Source organism: Streptopelia decaocto (genome assembly GCF_964273445.1).
Source record: "Streptopelia decaocto genome assembly, chromosome: 6".
Lineage (NCBI taxonomy): Eukaryota > Metazoa > Chordata > Aves > Columbiformes > Columbidae > Streptopelia > Streptopelia decaocto.
In genome coordinates this window covers 4,319,606-4,345,151 of record NC_138660.1, presented here as the reverse complement: position 1 = coordinate 4,345,151, position 25,546 = coordinate 4,319,606, and the positions used below count along the sequence as shown (strand labels likewise).

General features: G+C 39.2%; 1 protein-coding gene across 1 annotated transcript in view; it reads right to left on the bottom strand.

Moving 5' to 3' along the window:
* Nucleotides 1-25,546, bottom strand: part of LOC309440970 (uncharacterized protein) — a gene marked incomplete at its 5' end in the record, with an annotated part of 198,039 nt that overhangs the window by 158,883 nt on the left and 13,610 nt on the right. Inside the window, 3 exons of the mRNA XM_082055281.1 lie at nucleotides 22,327-22,431; nucleotides 23,684-23,793; nucleotides 24,440-24,574. Coding sequence (XP_081911407.1) covers nucleotides 22,327-22,431; nucleotides 23,684-23,793; nucleotides 24,440-24,574 — 350 coding nt within the window. The remainder of the gene's footprint in view (nucleotides 1-22,326; nucleotides 22,432-23,683; nucleotides 23,794-24,439; nucleotides 24,575-25,546) is intronic.

The window sequence follows — 25,546 nt, the reverse complement described above, 5'->3', positions numbered from 1 at the left end:
ATGGTCCTCGAGGTTTCCACAGCTGCTGGTGAGGCTGAGGAAGGGAAGAGGGGCTGTGGGGCAAAGGAGTGGATACTCCAACACATAACTATGTTATGGTGGGAAGAAAACCACCAGCCTGGCAGACAGGAGCTCCAGATGTCACAACAAACTCCTGTTCTTTGTATCATGATGCAGGACGCACAATAAAGGTGGCAGCAGCAGGACAACCGAGACACACAACAGCCTTAACATTTCTTGTATCTCCTCTTTTAGCCCAGGACAGCCTCAAAACCTGCACCCAACCTGCTGGCACTTCCACTACTAGTCCCTGGAAAACTGGATAAAACTGTATTCCGAAAGAATTCACATGCCACATTGAGGATGAGTGTTTGAAATTCCCACTAAAGTGAAACAGATGTTGGAATGCAGCAATGGAACTAAGAGTTGCATCACAGCACAGAAATTATTTGGGAGGATTATTAAAAAGTGTTTGGAAGACACAATATTTCTAGAATTATGCCAACTTATAATAAGATGAACATTTAAACTTTAATATAGAACAGAGCTGAAGGCTCAACTCTCATGGCTATTGACAATAACACATTCCTCCAGAAAATGGGTGATGAGAGAAGATGTGTTTTCTCTCAGCGCCAGACATGCACATGGATCTGACACTGAAGAAAGCGTTTCACAATATTCCCTGAAGGCTAAAGGCATGATCCAGAAACCAAGACTTTAAGAGCATTTAGTCATAACACTGGTACTTTGCAAATAAATCAAAAGTAAATCAAAGCAGCCACTGCATTACATAAGACATTGGCTATTTTTTCTTAGGACCATATTTACTAGTGCTGGGAAGAGCCTGCTCCACTCTTGCTACAATTTCTTTGACTTCTAATAGGGCTGGAGTTTAGAGGGGGGTCCTTTTGGGGTTTTTTCTTTTTTAAAAGCGATGCTGTAATTCAAACGCCGGTAACCTTGGAAACAGCTTCTCTCCTCAGATATGTCTGTGTCAATTAAAATAATTGGGCTACTCCAGTTAATGGTGCCTAGATTTCAATATTCAGGCTAGTGCTAAAGCATTAGTCCGAGAGGACTCTCAGCTGAGGAACAGATCCTCTAAAAAAGATTGTCTTAGAAAGGTCCTTCTCCCTTTGCAAGCCTTTGTCAGTTTGGCTGGGAATAGGCTAGATTTAAATAATTGCTTTGTGTATATATACATACATATATATATATATATGTGATGCACAGGCACTATTTAATAATAGTGAACTCGGACTTGGAGCTCACATGTATGTGTATATAAACAAAGCGCCCTAAGCAAAGCAGAGAAATACCATTTCATTACCTTTAAAAACTTTCAGTTAAAAACTCTATAGATTTACAAAATTAACCTTCTTACCCTTTGTATTTGTATGTGTACATATACCTGCACACCGCCGCACTCAGAATTGCATATTCACTAAAAGAATTCCTACACGTGGCAGATGCATGAACAAACAACACTGACTTTACTAAATATCGCAGGCAGTCCTAAAAACTGGAATAAAACTGTACAGAATTAGCAGCTTGTAACACAGGTGGCTAGGGAAAAAAAGTTAAAAAATAAAAACAATCAAGAAGCTGTTAGGAATGTCTCACAGCATCTAAACGCGGTTTGTTCCTTCTTCCTTTATTGAAATTAGAAGGAATTATTTCAAAAAGGAAGATTCTCTAATGTGTTTTGAAAGCCACATAGTCATCAATCATTCCATTCAGTGACAGGCATCACCACCCTTCTGTGTGTATATATATATATATATATATATATATATATATATATATATATATATATATATATATATGTGTGTGTGTGTATATATATGTATATATACACACACAGATATATATGGTGTATATATAGGTGTGCGTATATATATATATACACACACACACACGTAAACTCTCAGAAAAGGTTTTTGCTAAAGTATATCTTGTTGAGACCCACCCCCCACCCCAAAAGAAGGCATTAAAACCAACAAAAATACATCTTTCTGCCACAGAGGATGTTCACTGCAAAACTATTGGTATGGAGCACTGGAATTAGAAGGTAGAAATATTTTAGAGATATTTGCTCATTTTTTTTTGCATCTGTATCACTCACTGGTACAGAAAGAGACAGAATTAAGTAGTATCTGGGAAAAGCTATCTAAATAATGATGATTTAAAACAATTATTTTTACTAGGTATTTCAGTTGTCACACATAATACTGGTAAAGAGAATAAAAAAAGAAAGCACAAGCTTCAAGGAATCCTTTTTTATATTGAAGTTCTACTTTAAGTCTTTTCTAAAGTCTATGATCCAGGTCTTCCAGGCTGAAAGACCAAAAATGACCAGTAAATAGGGTATTGAGACCTAGGTTGAGGGGACCAAGTTATTATTTGATATTGTTAATAACTGAAGAAGAATTAACAAAGAAAAGGCAGCCCAAGCAGCGCAGTAGCTGAGTAAGGACTGATACACACATTCACTGCCAGCAAAGGCATCAAAAGATGATAAAAATCACAGTCCAGAATTGGCCGCCACAACTGTTGTTTCAGGCCCTTTGGGATTTAAAGTTATTTATATAAGAAATCCGTAATGGAATATGGAATAACTCAATCAACAAGAGTTAAAATGAGAAGCATACAAGTCTACAGTGGAGCAGCTGCCAAGCTGGACTCGGGACAGCTCGACTTTGCAAGGCCATTTTTCAGTTTAAAGACTACAGTAAGCAAAATCCTGCAATATTATGCCTATAAAACAGTTTGGAAATATGCTGTAATATTCACTAAAAACAGCTAAGGTAATACAAGTTTCAACTTGTTACTCATTACAGTTTGAATATGGAAAACACATCCTAGTCACTAAAAACCCAGACAGGAAGGTTTTCTGTAACAATTTATTCTTATAAAGTAAAAACTTGTGTATGTGTTCTCACTCTTGAGATGTAAACTAAGGGTCCAATTCTCCTTCCACCAAAGGAAGAGAAGTTTGACATTCACATGAACAGCAGCAGAATTAAGCTATGAAGCTACAATTGCATGTAACCAGCTGTCTGACAACCGCTTCGCAGAATAAACAGAAGCCCAAAATTAATTCAGAGTAATTGTTTATATAAGTTTAAGTGAGATCAACCCTGTGGATTCCTTTTAATTTGGTGAAGATAAAAATTCATCGGTTTACTACCTTGTTTTATACTATTAGATGCCAAATACTCTATCTTAAAAACATCTCATATTTTAGACTAAATATGTGCCTCAGCAGAAGAGATTTTAATGCTGTACTAAGTTCATTCTGTTGACCATCTATAAGAGGCCCACTACAGTGGATCACGCCAATCAGATCTTCCACAGACATCAGCAGAATTAAATATACAATAAAAGCTATTGAGAATTTTCCAATAAAAATAAGCTTGTTTCATTTCAGATTATTCACTGACATAAGTGTCTTACAGAAAACACACGGGCTGAAATCAAATTCTGATAAAACACGGAAGAGGCACATGCCAGTGAAGAGCAGAGCTGCTGGAGAACCCTGGTCTGCAACAACCCATAAGAGCCCATCCAGAGGGGTTATGGACCCTGAAACCACAGGATTTTCCCTCGGTCACAGAACTGGGACATTCTTGGGACACAGATGTCCCCTGTGCCCAGAAGCCATGCTGGCCAGGGCCTCAAAACAGCTGAGTTGCAAGGCTTGTGCAGACTGTGCGACTGAACGGCACTACCTTTTATTGATGAGCTAAATCGAACTTGCAAAAAGATAATTTCAGGTTTATCCAGCACCTGCCAGGGCAGGGGTCTTCCACAGTTATACATGTACTCTACCCAAAGCAGAATAATGGAGATCTTCAGGTCCATAAACACTTGAATTTTGGTGCTCTGTTCTGAATTAGAGCAAGACCAAAACACAACAACTCTCTGATCTTGAAAACAATCACAGAACAGAAATAGAATCATAGAATCATTTCGGTGGGAAGAGACCCTCAGAATCATCGAGTCCAACCATAACCTGACATAACCCTAGCACTAAACCATGTCCCTAAGAACCTCATCTAAATGTCTTTTAAACCCCTCCAGGAATGATGACTCCACCACTGCCCTGGGCAGCCTGTTCCAATGCCTGACAGCCCTTTATAGGAAGAAATTGTTCCTAATATCCAATCTAAACCTCCCCTGGTGCAACCTGAGGCTATTTCCTCTCATCCTGTTGCTTGTTTCTTGGGAGAACAGACCAACCCCCTCCATGCTCCAACCTCCTTTCAGGCAGTTGTAGACAGCGATTAGGTCTCCCCTCAGCTCCTGTTCTCCAGGCTGAACAGCCCCAGTTCCCTCAACTGCTCCTTATAAGACTTGTGCTCCAGACCCCTCATATCATTGCCTGGCCAGCCCTACACCATGGCACATTCTCTCTCATGCTATTTGCAAAGGCATCTGCAATCTCAGCCCTCGCTGTTTCTAATATTCAATATTTCGTTCACTTCAAACTAAGTACAGGATGATGAAAACTCATAAAACATGATGGTGCCAAAAGAAAATCTGCACCACCATTAATTGCTACATGAGTATATCAGATCTGTCATGAACAGTGACATGCCAGGCATAACAAGCATCTCTGAAGTCAAACTCCCAGCTTCACTCTGCCACAGAATAAAGGATGCTGCTGACAGATGGGCAGAGTTAAGCAAGACATTCGGCCAAAATCCTAGATAGATGACTGGAGCTGCATTTCACTGCCAAGACCAGAACCTTCATTTGTATCAGAAACCACTAACTTCCTGGCTTCGATCTGGGAAGAAAAAAAAAAATCTATACAAAAAATTAATGTTATACAGAATAAGAATAAAAATGAAACAATCATCCACTCTCCTGGCTCCTATTCCTAGTTTTCTCTTCTGGCTCCAGTACTATTCCCTCCGCCTACATAGCCCCAGATCCACGTAATTGCAGAACTGCCATTCCACATGACGCTGCTACCCACCTAAGTCAAAACTCCTCTTTTCCCTTCTAGACAACCAATTTTTACCCTCTCCACCTGCACCAGCATGTCCTTTTGTTCTGCCATGTTGACTGGGCACCATCCTGGAGTCGCTGGGCAGAAAGGTTGAGTCACACCTTCTGTTTTTGAAGTTTATATCACTTCTAGAAGGTGATCGTTTCTCATTTATTCCATGGTGACAGCACATTACTTGCCAACTTTACATTAAAGCTTCAAAACATGCTTGGGGTGCATACAATCAGGAGGGACCCTGCCAGACATCCATCATACACAACACCGTATTGTAACACTTTTGCTCCTGCTCTCCCGAATTCTAGTGGGACAATTTGTTTCAGGTTCATACATCTTAACCTGAAGATGCGTTGTTTCTCATTAAGAGTTCCCAGTGATTTCAGTAGGAGCTGCAGGTATCTAAAAATCAAGAAGATCCTCTATTTTATTGCGTTTGACTGCGCATCAAGTCCTCTGCTGCCTCACATCCCTCCCTTGAAGTCAGCAGGGCTGAAAAGAGTATACAGGGTAATTTCTGCAAAAGTTTCTTCAAGTATTTACAACATTCACTTTTTTCCTATTTGTAACTTACTGTTACAATTCATAAACTACTGCCATTTGTATGAACTTGCATTTTAAGCCTAAATCTATTCTCAATAAGATGAAGACAATGTTTTCCTTAACTATGAGTAAGAATGAAAGGATTACAAGTACGCTACAATCAAACAAAACGACAAGAAAGTTTTCAAGTCTTGTTTTTTGGGTTGTGTTTTTGTTATTGGCAACTTGTGTAGACTTCCTTTGCTTGCCATTACCATCTGGTCAAAATGAAAGCAATCAATAATACACTTCTACTAAAAGAGAAACCTAATATAGCACAATACCATATTGTTGTGTGCATTAAATCAATAGACCTCCTCGGTTTTAATGTAGTTGTTGCAACACTTGAAAGAGAATTTTGAACGGAGTGTTTTTAAACCACAGAATCTTACTTCCTTCATGTGAATATAATAGGCTTTTAATGAGCGTTTCTCTGTACATATAAAATTATTTATGAAAGGAAAATATGCAAGATTCAGAAAGGCTTTGCAATTCTTAAAAAAATAAACATCTATAACATTTAGTTCACAGATGGGTAAGATGAGGAAAAATCTGGGGGGCTGCTTGCCCATAGACATAAACCAAGCCAAATGAGTTGAGGACAAAGCCATGAAAAAGTCCAAATGTTTTAGGGGAATCATTTCATCCCCTGTGTGCTCAGAAATACAGCTTGTAGGGTCAGCCATCTCTTTTGCAGCAATATTTTTACTGTCTGTAAGCCCAGATGCAGGGACCTTCACGATCCATTGCAATAGCCCTACAAAAGAGCTACCACCACCTTCACCAGACAGCCCAGGATGACTGGGCTCAGCAGGACGTGGAGAGGATATCCCGATGCACAAACAGGACATTTGGGAAAAACCCTATTACTCCATACTTGTTAAAGGAATATAAGTTTTACTTACTGCCATTTCTAGCAGTGGGAAAAGGCAGGATAGGTGTCTGAGCCACTCCGGAGCATCTGCTGGTCTGGGCATTGCTGTTATCCCCAGGAGGTGGCCAGGAGTACAACTGCACTATTTGAGAAAATAATGTAATCCAAAAAATACAGCATGTCTTGCATGTCAAAACCTTCATATTTATCCAAAAGAAAGAATAGATTCAGTTCAGCAGAACTGAACTTTGAGGAAGACCAGTCTATATTTTTACTTTTAAAAGCAGTATTATAAAAAGTGAAGAAGAGGATTAGTCTGATGCAGGATATTGAGGGAAGAGGGAGAAAGACACGCATGACTAGAACTAACAAAATGGCTTATTGTGCTCATCTAGCAACACCAGACAGTAATAAGACAGGAAAAGGAAGAAATACTCATTTACCTGTTCCACATTCATGGGTTCAGAATATTTTGGGTTGATATTTATCACTGGGTTCATTGTGGGGGATGTTCCATTTTCATCACTGCTTTCAAATTTGCTTTTTATTAAAAAAAAATAAAATAAAAAGGCTGTAGATTACTCCCAATGAAGGACTGAAAATACTACACACTAGTGCCAGCCATTAAAACCTTTAAATCACAAAGACACTGAGCCAGGAAAAAGAAAAAACAGTAGAAAGCCCTTAAACTTGCAGAAATAACCTCAGAGTCACCCCTAGTAACTAATCCAAGAGAGATTGTTAATGGTTCAGTTACTTACATAGAACCATAAGCCTTTTTATAAAAATCCATGTGTGCAGAGGTAGGAAATGGGGGGAAGAAGTAACTTTTTAGGAAAATCTTTGTCTTATTAGGCACTACTGGCTCTGCATCTATCCAGATGTATGAAAACACTTTTTTTTTCCACAGATGTAGACTTCCCATAAATTGCTTGTGGGGTCTTTAGATGAAAACCAAAGCGCTCAATCTAGCTCCTCTGAAAACTAAATACTTCAGTATAGAGGAATGAATCATGATACTATTAAAATGATCCACCATCATCCTGTGGAAAACACAGGAGCTAAAACCAAAAATGCACCATTCCAGTGATTCTCCTTACCCTTTAGTTGGGGATTCTCAGCATAAGATGTGTTCTCTTATAGAAAAGTGCTGTCAACCTATACATCCCACACTGCATTTGGTCTGTGGCTTCACTGCCTCCATTTGACAGAGGCCTGATGTGCAACTGAGTCAGACTTTCCTTCATGTCAGTGTGTGCATATGGTGCTTTTGATCACTGGGATCTATTTTTGCAATCTAAAAGCTGGCTGCAGATTGCAACAATCAGAAAAACATACTGGTTTTGATCTAACTTTCTTATATGTGATTTGTTGAAAGGTTAAGTGCTCATTTTCTCTAGAAAAACGAAATAAACCTGATGTCAAGTTTAAACATGGCTTAAATACCTGCCACACAAAACCTTCAGAGGGTAGGAGAGGGCAAATGCAATGCAAATAGCTTCTGCTAGGCTGTGCAAAAGCAGAGATGGGACAAGCGTTCATAAAGAAGAAATGGTTCTGTTAGTGGGTACCCTCAAGAGCCATCGCTTCCTTAACAAGGCCTGTTGATTCTTTAAGGCCTGGAGACCTATAGTAAGGCCTATGTAGATCTCAGTCCCTCTGGGGAAGCACTTATGTATTCATCCCAAAGAGCTGGGTGACAGGAAGAGAAGAACAGAACAACCTTTCATAGTGGAAGAAAGACTTGGGGAGGAGGAGGCCTGAGGACACTACACCATTTAGCATTCACCTTTGCAGATTTGGGTTGCTGGCGCAACAACAAATCCGTCCTGGCTCGGGAAGGAAACTAGGTGCTTCACGCAGGCTCTCCAGAATTTCTGTACTGACTTTAATCATACTCCAGTGCAATAAAACTCAATGCAGGAGACGTATGTTCACAGAAGATTGCAACACACTCTGGCCCGTGTCCTAGGGACCATCCAACAAAGCCAACTACCACTGAGCCTCATAACTTATGCTAACATCTTGCAAGATTAAACGCAGAAGGAAAGCGAGGAAAGACATTGCAGTAGATGAAAGATTGTATTGTCAGCAAAAAGGACTTCAGAAAGGTGCTGGATTCTATCTAGAGTGTGCTGGAGAACGGCGGGCCACACGGTCCCTCAAATAGGATGGGATGCCAGCACAACAGCATTGGACCAACCTACAGTCACTCTGTTCTCATATAATGAGACTATTTTCTTTTCCCTAGGAACGTATACAATATAAGATTCATTGATGTGGTCTCTGGATAAGTAACACATCCTTTGTCCTCATGCCTCAGTTCATCAAAGCTGCATAACTCATCAACTGATTTAGCCTATAGACATTAAACTCATCAGGAAGAGACTGGCACATTTGTCAAGACAGTGTGCTATGTAGGCAAGAGTTGTTCACCATTACTAGTTAAAAATCTAACAGGTTTCTCTTAGCACTGAATGAAGTTAGTAATGACCACACAGAAAACCTTAGAAATGGTGAAAGAAATATAGGCCTCCTAAGAGAACAAAAAAATATGACCTGTTTAAAACTACTAAGTCAGGAAATTTGATATTGCAAAGGAACAAGCCCAATAAAATAAATCAGGTGATAGTTACTAAGTACATGTGTCAGGATAAAGGGCAAAGGAAACTCAAGGCATTATTTCAAATGAACTGTACGGACAGAATGAACCGCATTGGGGGTCAGCCAGAAGTGTTTGTGTGAGGTAACAGGTAACAGGTAACCTGCACCATGACGAACGATACTTCAAGCATATTCGACTTCTGAATCCCAGAGCACAATGCTGCCCTGATAGTACATTTTCACTGACTATAAATCTAAATGTGTTGTTCCTATACAATATAACTACTCCTACATTTATACAGTCTTAAAATTGCATTTGGACCTTTGAAGGCAACCCTGAGGTTGATGTGGCCCCTGGTGAAAATGAGTTTGACACCCCTGCTACACACACTTTCTACATGATATTTTGATATGTCTATTAAAAATGAAAGAGACGCTGGTATTGAACTTGCATTTTTGAAGGCTTATATAAATGAACATTTGTGAAGAGGGCACAAGAGCAATCCATCTGTTAATAAGGAAAACTTACGCTGACAAAGTAGCCCCATTTCAAGAACTTCTGCTTAACCAAGACCATGGCAGAGCACATTGAACTTCACACAATCCCCCTCCCATGAGTTCTCCCCTACAATGACCTGTGCATCTTGCTTTTCTAAATGTTTAGGTACATTCAAAACTTCACAAATATAGGCGACTGGATATTTTGGGGTAGTTCAAGCTTTTTTTTCTTTAGATAGTTTTCCTTATGTATTTAAACCCTAAAGCATGTGGAAAGAATCATTCCTAGGATGCAGTAACTGAACTCTGCAAAATGCTGAAGTTCACTAACTGCCCAGCTAGGCTTTTACTCAAAAGCATGCACGTAGCATACCATAAGTTGGATACAACTTTTTTTAACAAAGACAGCATGCTTATGTTACAAATGCTTATTTAAGAATGCACAGGAGTTTTGAGAAAATGGAAGAAGATTCAAGTATTGACCGAACCTTAGTTTGAACTGTTCTGGATGGATAGCTGAAATTTTCTCTTGAATTTTAGTGAGTTACGTTACCCTTCACACACTTTTCTAAATTGCTGGTTAGCTTTATCCTTCACCTTCATAAAGCTGTCCATAGTCTATGATAGGATTGATGGCATTTCAGTTGCTGGTGAATTGTTTTATTTGCCATCCCATTTTCTTGCAAAATTAGATGAAACCAAGAGAAAATGTTTTCAGTTAAATTGAATTAGTTGCACAACCTGAAAATCCTAAAGTATCTATTCACTTATACAGTAGTTCATCAGCTCTAAAACTCTCGGCTTTATTATGTGCTTGTCAGAATAAATGATAACACCAAGTGGCTGGCAGAATAATGAGCAACTGCCATGATAAATGGATCATCACACAAAGCTATCTGAAATACAAAGATGATGACGAGAGCATCACTTAGAGCTACACCTACAGTTTCTCTCTTCCTATTTTTCCCCATGTGTTGTACAATTTTCTTCCATCTCAGATTTACTTGGCTGGAACAAGAGGTGGAACATGAAACAAGCTGTGGCTAAATTCTCTAGAGAAGTGAAGTACAACCCTGCTGCAGTCAATGGATAATTGTAGTCGTGCCACAGAGGAATTTGCCCTCCATGCAAATAACTTAGCAAGCATTGTTAATATATTCACTTATTTCACAGTTATTAAATGTGCCCTCTGATGAACATCGATCTGTTATTTATTCTGTTAGCACATTCTCCTTCCTGTTGCTTCACACACCATATAAAATTAAAGGAAGATTAGCACAAGTGGATATTGTTGCTTTACTATGCTAAGATCAAAAGTTACTCCAAATTCAGTTCCCAAATAGATGATATATTACCACTTTTGAGCCAATGAAAGCAGATTTTAAACCAGAGCTCCAAGAGCAGAGCTCCGGTTCATATTTAACCACAAAGCAGAGAAATCAGGGAGAAGAGGATTTAATTGAACTCTCAACTTCTGGATCTTTGCGCAGTGGAAGAAGTGATAAACTGCAGACCCCAGCTTGGAAACCATCACTTACATAAAGCCCCTATTTATATCAGCATAACAATGTGCAGTTAAGCAAGCATTGCACACAATTTCAAGACTCTGTTCCACAAGGTACAAGATCCAAAATGAGAAAAATATTCAAGAGGCTTAACATGGTATTGAGTTTAACTTTTTTCCCCCCACCCCCAATAAATTACATTTACAGTTTCTACATTATTTACAGTATAAATGTAAGACTGGGATCTAGAGGTCATAGTAAGAGTTAGTGAGAGAAGGAATAATACAAAAACCTCAACTTTTTCAAGCTCCAGAACAGCTTGAGATTATAGTGAGAGAAAAACAATTCAGGTCAGCAACCCTGAACACAAAAGCTACAGTTGCGTTTGGGTAACCAATTGCCCGTGAATTCTTGGTGAACCAAAAGCAATCAGATTTTACAAAAAAGGAAACATTTTAAAATACGTTTTCTTTAAGAGGATAGCACAGACACCATTTCTCTCATTTCAGTACCTTACAAGTGATGCACACCATCAGAATCTCTTAAACATCTTAAAACAAGATTAGTCACTTTTATTCCAGGTGGCCACGAAATAAATTGGGCCTTTTCAAACTTCAGTTGTACTTAGAAGAGGTTGTTAGAAAGTACCTGAAGAAGCAGAAAACATTTTGAAATAACTGTATCTGAAGTTGAAATCATGACTTCTGGCTCGGAAAGCAGTGAGAACAAGAGAAAAAAAATGAATACTGTGATTCAACGTATCATTTTTGTTATGGGGGAGAAAGGAGGGCACCTAAAAACAGGCCTAAGGAATGTCATGTGCGGCTCAGCTTTGAAACCCTCCCATCCAGAATTTGACTGACTATTGTAGGTTTTTACGTGCCCAACAAAATACACCATAAACTGTGCCTATTTTCAGAGAATAGCGAGTCTCATGGTAAAGAAAGCAGACTAAGATTTCCAGTATTCCAAATCGTTGCCCATCTCAAAATTTCCAGGAGCACGGGAAGTCATTTTAGGAAGTGACTACGACCAGTGATCCTGGAACATGACAACAGGGAATGTCTGAACGGAATAAAGTTGAAAACCTGCTCCATGGTTCAGCATTGCAGTTCTTGGCTTTTGTCCTGTGCAGTCACAACCATTTTAAAGATGCTAGAAAGCCCTTGCTGAACAGAAGACATTTAAGCATGAGTAGTTAAAACTTCCTTTGCCCAATTAACGTGTTCAAGTTTGTATAAAAGAAGTCCTGAGACTCTTTTCTTCTACAGTTAACTAGACTGATCATTACCGACAAGTAATACTGACCTTACGCTTATAGAACAACTTTTGGAGATTGGTAAAGAATGTTATAGGTTACATGCCCATCTTGCCATTGAAATATTACCAAAACTGCTGAGAGTAAGAGCAATTTTTTAAAAATAGCTGCCAGGGAAAAACCTTCTGTTATAGAAAACACCTAAGGGTCTGTATATGTACACAAAACAATATAGCTTTGCTTTTTAATGTCTTCTCCTAAAGACATGCCGGCATCTAATGACACAGAAGAGGTAGATTTGCCTTCCCTGGGCAGGAAACAGTTATTCAGGTGTAAAGACATGTCATACTCACTAGTACCAACACAGCCAAGTTTGAAACTAGGCACAAAGTCCAGATCAAACTTAGAATTTCCACATCATTTAGACATAGTTCTTGTTCCAATCTGACTTGGAAAATATTTGAAATTCCCTGTGGAGGTTCTACCTTCTGAAAAATATCAACCAGAAAATGAAAACATCATTTCAATAGCCACATATAGTCGTGGTAGTCTATTACTGACATACCATCAAATAAAATAACAAAGTTAAACTTTAGCACATGTTTAGCCTTCAGGTAGGGATAGTGTTCACTTAACCAGACTATTACAGAAATACAACAAAATTCATTATTTCCTTTCTATACTCATTTAGCCACATGTTAATCGCACAACTGATGCTCAGCCCAGACTGCTCATCATTACAGAAGTCACTCATAATACAAAACACATATGCACACGTGTTGCCGTTCAATATGTTCGGCGATTAGATCCTCTAGGACTTTTATTTGTGAATAGCCTCATATTTTGGGTGGAAACGCAGAATAAAGCACTGCATGCCTGACATATCTGAGCAAGAGCCAGATAGACCAAAAAATAAACCTCATCCTGCAACCTCCCTGGGGAAATCTTTGTTCATTTTAATACTTGTTCAGTCAGCTGTCTCTGTGAATGACAAGGTTTTATCTCTAATGTGAATGGCTTCGAAGGCTACTTGCATTATCCATTCTCCGGCAGCTGCTGCTGAAACCACAGGGTTGCAAACTTATAATTAAATCCAGCTGCCACTACTGTGAGTTCAGTTATATCGAAGTGAGCAGTAATGCCTCGTGGTTGCTGGCAAGAATCTGTCTCCATTTCTAGACAATGTAATTAACTCTTTTGCCCCTTTTAGATGAAATAAACATCAGCACTGAAGAATGCTGTTAAATGACTGTAAAATGGTATTTATATGGAAGAATTCCGTTGCAGTCATTACACCTGAGCAAACGAAGTTCTAGGAGGATGATGGCTAACAACAAATCATTGTTTCCTTAAAAGCAGTAAGGGGACACCCAAGGAGGCACAGGGATGGAAGGAATTTCCTATAGAAAGGATGTATGACATGTTAACAGCTCTACTCATCAGCCTTAAAACACAACCTCCAAAATAAAGCAAATGTCAAGATCTGGCTTGAAACAATTGCAGGAAAGGAACCACAGGTCTTCCTTTGATGCTAAGAACATTTCTTCAAGGCCATTGTCCAAGTCTTAAATGAGACTTAGAGATTATTTCCTGACCGAATAGCTGCAATACACACTTCTGGAGGTCGAATTTTTCCTTTTACAGTCAAAAACTGTTAATATCCACATGTCAGCAAAGCGTTTAGGTCCTCAGAAGTAATTAGTTACCTGAATTTGACCTTGTCAGTCATAATCCTTGAAGTGCCGCTCAAGAAGGCCTCAAATCTTTCATGGGAGTAAACACAACCAGCCATGACATGCAGGACTAATCTACTGAAGTAGAAAGCAACAGCCAACTGAGCTTTGTTTGTGAAGAGTGTTCTTATTATTTATACCTCTTTGGAAACACGTGACAGTCAAATCCCTTCTGAGGATGGTGAGAAAGCACAAGAGAGAACAGAACAGGCCCGACCTCAGACATTAAGTACAAGAAAATTAAAGGAAGGGGAGAGCTGCCTGTTGAGAGGGGAATGAGATTCGTATCTCAAAATTCACTCTGCAAAACTCCCAATAAATATTAAGAAAAAATCTGCTGGATATTCTGCCAAATCACTGTTAAAACCATAGGTTATCTAGATTGTTTGTATGCAGGGTTTTTTTTGTTGTTTTTGTTTGGAGGGTTTTGTTTGTTTGTTTGTTTGGGGTTTTTTCCCTGTTGTTGTTTGAGTTTGTGCTTGCTTGTTTGTTTTAACATGAGAGTTGCATACAGAGACACACAAAAACTGCATTAACTGGGTGATAGGAGTCCAGCCATAGTACCACGGGTCATTTAAATTCACCTGTATAACCCAACCTAATTGATTATGATCGACACCACACTGAAGCAGGCAGATTGGATAACTAGGGATCTGACCAGTCACATAGAGACCAGCAAGAGTCATGAAATAAAATCCACTGCACAACGCTCATCTTTCCCATGGTTTGCTACCACATTTCCTCAACCAACATCAAATAAATGCCAGCAGCCAGAAAGCAAGTTTTCTTCCCTTATCTTTCTACTTTTTGCAGCAAGCACAAAGTAAACAGCCTTTTGTCCCAAAGACAATGAGGGTGAATTTGCTCTCGAGTGGTTGTTCGTAGGTTCATTTACTCCTGACATATTTGTTTGCTGTTTCACTACCTCCGTCTCTCTACCTGTCGCTTTGTACTAATGGCTCTGAAGCCCCAGCACTCAAGAGTGTTTCAGCAAGACGGGTTGATTATTATATCCTGTCATATCCAGGTGAGAGCCAGTCATGATTTTTCAATCAGTGTTTTCCCATTCCCATTCTAAAATGATAAAGCTTTTATTCCTCCTGGGTTTTTAGCAGTTATTTTAAAGGGCTTTTTATCTGGAGACGTTCATATCTTACTGATGCTGAAAGGTTTTCCGATAGACGACACTGGCAAAGACCAGGCGTGTGTGAAGAGGGAAGAGAATGCAGAAAAAAGGCAAAAAAGAAAGAATGGAAAGGTTGGAGGAAGCCACGCTTTCAGGATCTTGTGAATCATTCATACAATCTTGCTTGCAAATGCAATTAATCTCCAAATCAACTGTTATCCATCATTAGAACAAATAATGCCATTTTATCTTAACCGTAACGTTTTTCTTGGGAGATTATAGGTAACTTAGACCTTCTGCAGTGTTTTGGGCACTACATTTGTCTTTTGCAAATCTCCAAACATTCAACTCGTCTTTCTCATGGGTTTCCAATCAGCCACAGCTCTGTGACTTTTCATATTTAGGTCCACAGTTACATTTGTATTAATTTGTGACTATATAGGTCTGTAGTTTATTATTCAAATCACAATCTGTTTTAAGTGTCAGCACACTTACCAGTTGCCATCAAGGTGCAGAATACAGACTAGACAAAGGTCTGTTACCATGAGACCAAACCCAAAAGCCATTATTCAATGACAGCAGATGACTATTTTGGTAGACCTACCTGTAGGAGTTGACATTATGCATTAGAAACAGATTTATTTTCTTTTAATGCTGAAAAAAAAAGTATTTTTTTTCCTTCTAAAACATTTAGAAATTTAATGTGAAATTTATATGCTACATTAAGACATGGGGAGCACGTGGTTGGGGGGAGAAATAACCAACCAGTGCATATTTGGTTTAGATTTTCAAGACAATTAGAGGACTGAAGTGCTGAAGGTCTCTAACCATCCAGTGAGACCAGAACCTGCTAAAAGGTTACAACAGAAGACTTTTCCATGGCTAAAATTTCATTAGATATGAAAAACTAATTATGGACTGAAAGAACAAGACACCAGTAGTTTTCTCTTTTTCCTCCACGTAAGACAGAATGAAATCGATTGGTTCTAAGTAGTGTAAGACATCACAAGAAAAACAAATACAATAAAGCACCCACCAGTTCAGTTCAACTATAAATAGCTGCTCTCATTAATATACTAATTTTAAACACCAAAGGTCTGTTGGCATACTTTCTCTTGCAAATGCTTTTGATTAACCACATAAAATTGCCTAAAGCATTTGGTTTATATAAACTCCTTTCTAAATCAAATTTTAGCCAAGTTTGTGCTGGCAAAGCAGGAATTAAACTTGTGCAGTATAAAAGCCAAACAAAAATCATCCACCATTTCCAAGCACAAGAAACAGGAAAGCATACTGAAGTACTTGCTTAAATAAGTTGTACATATCTAGTGCTGCTTCCCACTTATTAAAAATAACCAAGTTAAGCATCAAGTTCTAATGAGAGCTGGTTCCTGTGAACCCTCAAGATATTTGGCAGAGTTTAACATCCCAAACTCTGCTATTTTCGTTGATTCCTGCCCTCATATTCTTCCAAACCACGCAAGTATTGTCTGTCTTTTGAAGAACTACACAAGCCATGTTTTCAAATGGTTATGAGATGTGAAATGGTTTTGTAATGCAAGGACAGTCTACTTTATCATTCACAGAATCTCACAGAATCTTAAGGATTGGAAAGGACCTGGAAAGCTCATCCAGTGCAATCCCCCCGCCAGAGCAGGAACACCCAGATGAGGTTACACAGGAAGGTGTCCAGGCGGGTTGGAATGTCTGCAGAGAAGGAGACTCCACAACCCCCCTGGGCAGCCTGGGCCAGGCTCTGTCACCCTCACTGAGAAGAAGTTTCTTCTCAAATGTAAGTGGAACCTCCCTCTTGTGTTTCAGTTTGTACCCATTACTCCTTGTCTTATCATTGGTTGTCACCGAGAAGAGCCTGGCTCCATCCTCCTGACACTCACCCTTTATATATCTGTAAACATTAATGAGGTCACCCCTCAGTCTCCTCTTGTCCAGCTCCAGAGCCCCAGCTCCCTCAGCCTTTCCTCACACGGGAGATGCTCCACTCCCTTCAGCATCTTTGTTGCCCTGCGCTGGACTCTCTCCAGCAGTTCCCTGTCCTGCTGGAACTGAGGGGCCACAACTGGACACAATTTCCCAGGTGTGGTCTCACCAGAGCAGAGTTCTACTTTTTGCCCTAAACCCCATTATCTTAGTTGCCTCTGTTCTTATAGAAATCCCTCGCTGGACTTCTGTACCATCAAGGAAGCTTTAGTGCTGTCAAGCTTTTGTATGGCTTCTGCAAGGGCCGAAAACTGGATTTTTCGGGCTTGTGAATCTTCACATCCCCCATCTGAGGCAGAACCCACAAAGAATGAAATTTGTAGCACTGTTTCATGGATATAAACTGCCCTGTAAGGCTTGTTTAGGTCTTCAGTCTCAAAGAAGAAGAAAATATGCATCTCTCCGAGAGACTAGAATGGCAGACAGGACATTACTCAGAAGTTTTATCAAATAACTCTTTGCAGGAAGAAATATTTCCTAGAGGAAAATGGAAGCAGATTCTTTTTCACAATGAACGAGATAGTATTTTTGGTTGCAAGAGGATCCATCAGACTTCACACCATTTTAATCAATGGTTTAAAAAAAAAACCCCACCTTTGTTTTAAGTAGTTCTGTAGCATAAACTGTGAACTACCTTGACTAGGAGATGCTGACATTTTTGCTTCTTAGAATCTTTATACAGTTCAATATCTTAATAGTGTGTGACCAGAGTTAAGGAAGAGATTGACAGCTAGTCAATGAACTGATGAATATCTATCTCAGAAGCATTTCATTTTAGTTACCCATGCAGTGCGCATTTTACCTTTATATACACATTCCAATGCTATTATCTTACACTTAATTACTTAGGTCTCAAAGCACTTTACAAAGGAATGAGCTATCATTATCAGCATTTCACATACAAAAAATTGAGGCATAGTGGTATAATTTGCTAGAAGTTATTGAACTCATACCCAAGGTCAGTGGAAGGTGAAAAACAAAGCTCTTATCTCAAATATCAGGTGAGCAGTGTATTCAGCAGACCCCACTGCCTCTCAGGATGTGGCAAATGCTTCCCAAGCACACAATCGTCTGTCATCTACATCAGAATTTAAAATTCCACCTGCATTACAGCAAGGTGTAAAATTTAAATATATTGACACTTAATCTGTTAAACACGGGAATATTCTGTCTAGCTTTCTTCAAATGACTAAGCTAAAATGACAAACATCATAAGATGACTTTCCTGACAAGTCTGCCCTGGTCATTCCTTACCTATTTTTAAATGTTTCTGATAACACCCATCATCTCAGAGATGCTCAGCTGTAGTTACTCTTCCCTAATTATTGCAGCAAAACTTCTGTAATGCTGGGATTATGTTTCAGTCATGAAATTATGAAGCCGTTTCAGTTCTCACTCTTGCTTTTACTCTAAGTATTAAAAACAGCAGGAGGCACTTGGTAAAACCAGCAATAACTTGATGTTTCACAACAAAATGTTTAAGAATCAAAACTAATCCCTCATTTTGCATTGAGCAATTTTATGTACACGAGGAGTAAATAAAGTTACCCTTGTTTGTAGGATTTGGAATGCTTCCGCGAGCTGCATGCCCAGGTGCAAGTCCAAGGCTGAATTAAACAAGCTAAATGAAATTAATTTACTTCTATGTCCAGCTCAGGTGGCCAGCAGGGCCTTGAACAAGATTATCAGGACAACTAGTGAATAACAATGAAACCTGCACTGCAGCACATTTTATTCTTGGCGCTGGGTTTTACCCATTCTCTTTTTGTAACAAGCCTTCCCTCCCTCTCACTGGGCTCAAGAGAAATGGGAATCTCAACTTCTAAACAAGTTACAAAAAAACAGCAAGAAATACAGCTTGCAAGTTTACATTGTAATTGATATAAGTCTATTATTACAAGACAAATTGCAGCAGACAGGGAAAGAGACAGCTCAATCCGTTACCGAATCCTTGTAATGGCTATATGAAGAGCTCGACCATTTAACTCATAAATCTTTCTTCTAAGTCTGAATTGCTGCTTGTGTGTGTAAAATAATAAAAATACGGAGGAAGCATACAAGAGATGCGGTAATGCATTTCTAGTCACAATTAGATAAAGTTTGTTACAGAAATCACCCTTTCAGCGTCTAATCAGAAATAACGTGCTACAGGCTGCTAAAACACCGCAATATCTTTAAAAAGTCATTAGATGCGATCATGCCAATTGTGAATGATCATCTCTCTGCAGATGGCCGAGATGCACTGGGCCGTCATAGGTCATTCTTGATGATCTGTCACAAACTTTCTGCAGGACAGACCAGGACAAACTACGTCACAACGTGATTTCCAGGAGCCTGGATTACTTACTAACCTCATGGCAAATATAAATGCAACAAGGAGGAAAAGCCAGATTGGAGGATTCTCAAAATCTATGTTCCCATTTATTTTTTTACAGTAACTGATTTGAATATTATTTTTATAATAATTTCTTGCCTATTGTCTATGGATGGTGGCGCCCAGCAGGATGACCATGAGAGCCACGGCGCAAGTGAAACTTTAGAATTAGCTGTCAGCACTGAATGACAGGAACAAGATAAGCAAAGAGGTTGGAGGGGAGAGGATAGAAAATGGGATACACGCAACAGTTTTGCTCAAATGACCGCAAGCACAGTTATGAAATGCCCATGGTTCCTGCTCTGTCAGGAGACTGACGGGAGGCCACAACACCAAAAGTGACAGAAATCAAGATTACAACCAAGGATGCCCAACAGGCAGGTATTTTGTGGTCTCACATTCAATTAGAGCCTCCATTCCCCTGCAAAGCCCTCAGAGGGCTCCTGAACACTCCAAGCCAAAGATGCTGGCAGGAGAAATTCCTTCTCCTTTGGGTGAAGGGCTGGAAGGAAAACAACTTATTTTAGAGAGAGGTTGCACATGCAAGTAGTGAGGAGGGGACAACATTTAAAACTACAACATATTAACATTAAGTAATGCAGTCAATTTAAATTTGAGCTACATAAACAGCAATATTGCAGCATCAAACAAAGGCAGAGGCTATAGCTGCTACTTCCACAGTATGTTTTCTTTAGTTTTGCTTACAACAAATATGATACAAAACTCACAAGCATCCATCTGGAGGCACCTGCCATGGTTAAGGGGCCGTACACTCTAAATTACCTTGCTTTTGTTAGGCAAGTGAATTGTCCATAATGTTCTTTCTGAAAGCAGGTTTTTCCCTTCAGAATTTAATTTATAAACTCACTCCTGCCAGGCTGCGATAGCAGCTACTGTATAAACCTGAAAACGATGACTACTGAAATTCCATTCAAACCTTCGGAATCAATAGAAAACAGACAAACCACCAAGATAAATTTCCACCCAACTGCAAAGAGCAAGAACTGCAGGATACCTCACGTTGTTTTTGCAGCATCTGCAGTCACCACCCTGTGAAACAGAGACTGCACAATCACATTGCAGTTTGAAAATCTAACCTGTGCTACCCACAGGCTGCACCCACATATTCCTGAGAGCCTGCTGGAAATGCCTTAGTGCTGTAGGTCTTTCCTGGCAACACAAGGAGACTCAAAAAGATGAGCAAAGACAGAATTTGCTGAGACTTTTATTGCATTTAGGATAATAAAAGCTTATTACATGGGCTGCTTCAAGATCCTGCTCGTGCTTACCTTGAAGCGGCAACTCTGCGGTAAGTCAATAATGAAGCAACCTGCGTTGTTGTCTATGGTTTGGACCAAGTTACATATATAAACTTCTTGTTTCTATAAGCAGTAACAAAATACACAATTACAGCATCACTCTTGGAGTCTGCTTAATCAGATTAATATTGTCTAAAGATGTTGGCACACTGATGGCTGCAGAAGTTTCATTGTAAAGGGCTCTGCATTGTATTTAAATGCCTGCTGATAAATGAAAAATGTTATCTATGACCATAAGTCGATGATAACAACCCCGTTGCAGCATGTGCTGATATTTTGCATTTCCCGCTTACCACACCTGCTACAATTCCAGCCGCTTTGGTACCTTCTCTGAGGGAGGCAGCTGCTGATACAGACACGGTGGCTTTGGTGCAACGAGCCCATGCAAGACCAAACCCATCCCATCAGCCTTGTTGGAGCCCAGAGACCAGAGCATGGCAGAGGTTACAAAGCAAGCATGATACAAACCATGTATCGAGTACAGAACTCAGCTTTTCAGCTCTTAAACAATTGTTACATTCCTTCTCACTTATATTTTATGACAGACAAGCCAGGTGACGATGTAAACATGTTATCATTTAAAAGCAAAAAAACCTAAATATTAAAAATATCTGCCTTTCTTTGAGCAAAACACAATGTGCTTCAGTTGAAATTAGTATTTTTCTGATGGAAAATAAATCCTTTGTCCCAATCACAGCCTGCTCTGAAGGAATGACTTTCCTCCCCACCTTAAGAAGCCAAATGGATGCAGTTCTATAATTTCAGAGAGCTGTACACAGTGTGTGTGATGGTCTTATTTCATATAAATTACAAGACAACCCATTGTGGGCTTATCAGATTGAGAACCAGCGTTTGAGAGAAAAAGATTCCCATTGAGTGTGGGTGAAAGCCTAAGTCACATAGAATTTAGTCCATAATATGCTATAACACGGTTATGGAAATGAAACACAGGTGCATAAATTATTTCGATAATGCTAGGAAATATTTGGTAGCAATCTGTAAACCAGCCTTCCTACTTTCAGAAGCACCAAAAGAAATTCCATTAATAAATACATTCAGTTCATTTACTACATTCTTTACCTACTGCCCAACCTGCTTTGACTCCGAATTCACACCCACAATGCTGAGAAATTTAACAAGAGGACCACAAGTATGTGCAAGTTCAGAAGCAACAGAAAGATATTCCACTGGACACCACTGCTGATATTCAATGGTATTATCTATTACAGAAATTCATCTGATTTCAACCAGATTAACTTTCCAGCTCGCTTTGCTAAAATTCAGTACCAAAATCAGCAAATTCTGGAGAAGAACCAACCACTTGCAATGCAGCAAGGGCAACTTTAAGTTGACATTAATAAAATACTCATGTTTTAATAAATATTGTTAAATGTGCATTTTACCCAAACACCAGGTGCATTTGAGACAATTCCATCTGACTCACCGTACTGGCAGCGAGGACCCTGAAATCCTGCAGGACACTGGCACATCTGGGATCCCGCTTCAGAACATCTCCCTCCATTGAAGCAAGTGCCAACAGTGCACAGCACTAGGACACACAAACAGAATGAAACGGGGGGGTGTTTGTTGGTTTTGTGCCAAGGATCCTCCAGAATCATCTTTTCCTGTCATAGTCCTGCTGTAGAAGGAACTTCCGAATAAGAAAAGCAGCTTTTTCTTGAAGTGGAAAAGTTAGACTGGAAAAAAGCTTGTTATAATGGGTATAACCATTCATGTTGATATGAAGAAATAAAACTTTAATAAAACTAAGGCTAAGATAATGCAGTTTAACCTAAAGATGCTTCAGAGGCAGAAGAGGGCAATGCATATCAAATATAAAAGAATAATTCAACCACTTTGGTGCCTTAAGGAATTCAAAACAAGTCTGCACTACTCTTTCAGAAAGAAAATGATTTTATATTGCCACCGGTGATCAAATATGTTAAATTCCTTTACAGAGAGATTAAAATACAGATTGTAAACACATCTTTGACTTCTTAAAGCAAAACAGGTGCACACTAAATATGTAGATTCAGGCTGAAACTAACAGGAATACCTCAGGCTTGATTTTGTTTCTTAAATACAAGGAGACAATCACAAAGGCGAGCTCTCTGAATGCATCCCTCAAGTCAGCATGAAGATCAAAAAAACACATAGAAACAGATGCTAAATTTCATACAGAAAATACAATTACTGACAAAACAGTAACAAAGCTAAACAGTGAGTAAATTGCCATCTTCTACTCATGTCTTGTTAACAGTGGCTAAAGTGCTTCATTATCATTTAAATTAAATTCCATCTTTTCAGAAAACATCTAATCACAATTAGAAGTTACTGGTGGGAACAGGTTCTCATCAGATGGAGAACTGTAGGGTAGAAACACAAGCACTTCAATGCCAACAGCAGCAGCGAAAAAAGCCAAAAGCAGACTCTGCAATGAGCAGAGTCCAAGAAACAAGAGCCTTATAGCAGATTCCTTTGCATAATTTGGGCAACAGCAATAAATTTGGTTGGCCTGTCAATGCCAGGCTGGCACAAAAACGCTGCAACAGCTACAATCAGAAAAGCACTTTCCACTGTTCAGATTAAAATTAGAAATACTTGCTGCTTTTAAATATGACAGCTTCTGTATGTTTAAAACAAGTTTCTTTCCCCATATATAGAGCACCTCTTTGCAACTGGGATTTCCAGTTTTAAGTAGCAAAAGGTAAAAACCATCTTCTAGAAGTAAGCATCGCTAGGAAAGCAAGGCCTGAGGATGTCACCTCGCTTGGTTTGTCATAGATCTGCCGTCAACTTACAGTGCAAACAGCCAGGTTCACCATCACGTTGGACCCAGCCAGGGCAGCACTTATAGACTGTCTGACGCTCCATTTTGTACGCCTGCTTGTAAACGGTGTAGTAGCCAGACCTTGGAAGAGAAGAGGTTTAAGAGAACAATCACAACTTCTATTCTGCTTATTCACATCTCATCAGTAACAAACTGTACTCATACATCATATTTATTCAGCCCCTATCAGTAGTTCTTGTTAAAAATGAAGCAAATATAGCAAAATGCATCCTGATAACATCCAATAGCTCTAATATACTATGTCCACATATTTTCCGATGAATTTGTATTCAAGCTAGTGGAAGATGAGTAATTTTGTTTTGCAATCAATTTTGGTTTTAGCCGTCGGGGGAGTCAGATCTCCCATCAGTTCTGAGCATATGACAGAAATAGAAAGAAGTTCAATTTTTCAAAGCAGATGACTTGACAGCTGGACTTCACCTGAAACGGGATGAGACAGAGGCATTTTCTGATAATATGAAATTGCAATCTAAAGCCAGCCAAGGACTTCGTGACACATCTAAAACACGGAAAAAAAAGTTGCATTTTTTGCTCAGTAATAACAGACTTAAAGTCCCAGCAGGACACGATATATCCATAACTAAATCACACCTATTTCAGGGCATGCAATAGTTTGCAACTTCTCTCAAAGAAAAAGAAATAAAGTTAAAGAATTTGTACTAAGTTCAGTCACAGAATTCGTTTGTAATGACAGATAATGTATTACCTTCTCTCATAGCCCATACACCACTTCCTCCCTGCGCAGCCTTGTTTCCACATCTTGACCATGCGGCTAAAGGCTTGAACACATGGCTGTTGGTGTCCTACCAGAGCCAACTCAGACACCGGACAGACATTTGGCCTTGAAGGGAGGGAAAAAGATAGGCTTTGTTATTTCTAACACAAAGTTTAAGAGTCTAGAGAAATACAATTATGTTATATATACCAGTTAATAACAGCTTGAAACAAATTTTATATTGCTACTTAAAAATACTGTAGTTCTATGACTTTCTTCACTTTGAACCAATCTAACAGCTCTCTTACAAAAAAATACAGTGTACATAAACACTTAACAAATCATGATCCAGCGATTCCAGAATGGCAAATGGTCCACAGACATTAATCGAGCCAAGTTTTCATTAATGTATCGGTTGCACAAGCCATGAGCACGAACACATTCCTGATGGCAATTTTGACATGAACGGCCCAGCTAACAAAACACAATTCTATTTTATTCCCAGAAAATGAGCACTAAGGGCGGCTGGAAGCCCCTCCCCAGGTCTGATACATGAACAAATGTGCCAGGGTGCGAATCAATGACTTGACAACTACAGGCACTGACCTCCACTGCACATATATATATATATATGCACCATGAAAACACAGTGTCTGCCTTAGAAAACAGTACGTAAACTGAACAAAATACACAATGAGATTTAGGCTCCACACAAGTCAATGGAAGTTTTACCATCGATTCAAGGGCAGATAAGATTTATCTGAACTGTTGTTGTGGAAAATGTATATTCTGTAAGAGCTCCCCTTTGCTATCAGTCCCCTGAGGGAAGCCCATGAAATTTGTAAGAGGAAGGATCGTTGTTCTCTGGTGACTGTCCCTAAAATAACAAGACCAAAATAAAAGCATTGGTTTGTAGGATGAGATATAATCTTCATCCCGATACCTGGCCCTCGTTACAAAAATAGCTGGATTTTAGGAAGCATGGAAGGTCAAAAAAAAGATTATATGTTGATGGTTTTGTAGAGATTCCACCAGCTTTATTCTGATTTCTTTGCGCTGGTGTAAATTAGGAAAAGCTGCACGCCAGAAAATAACTGT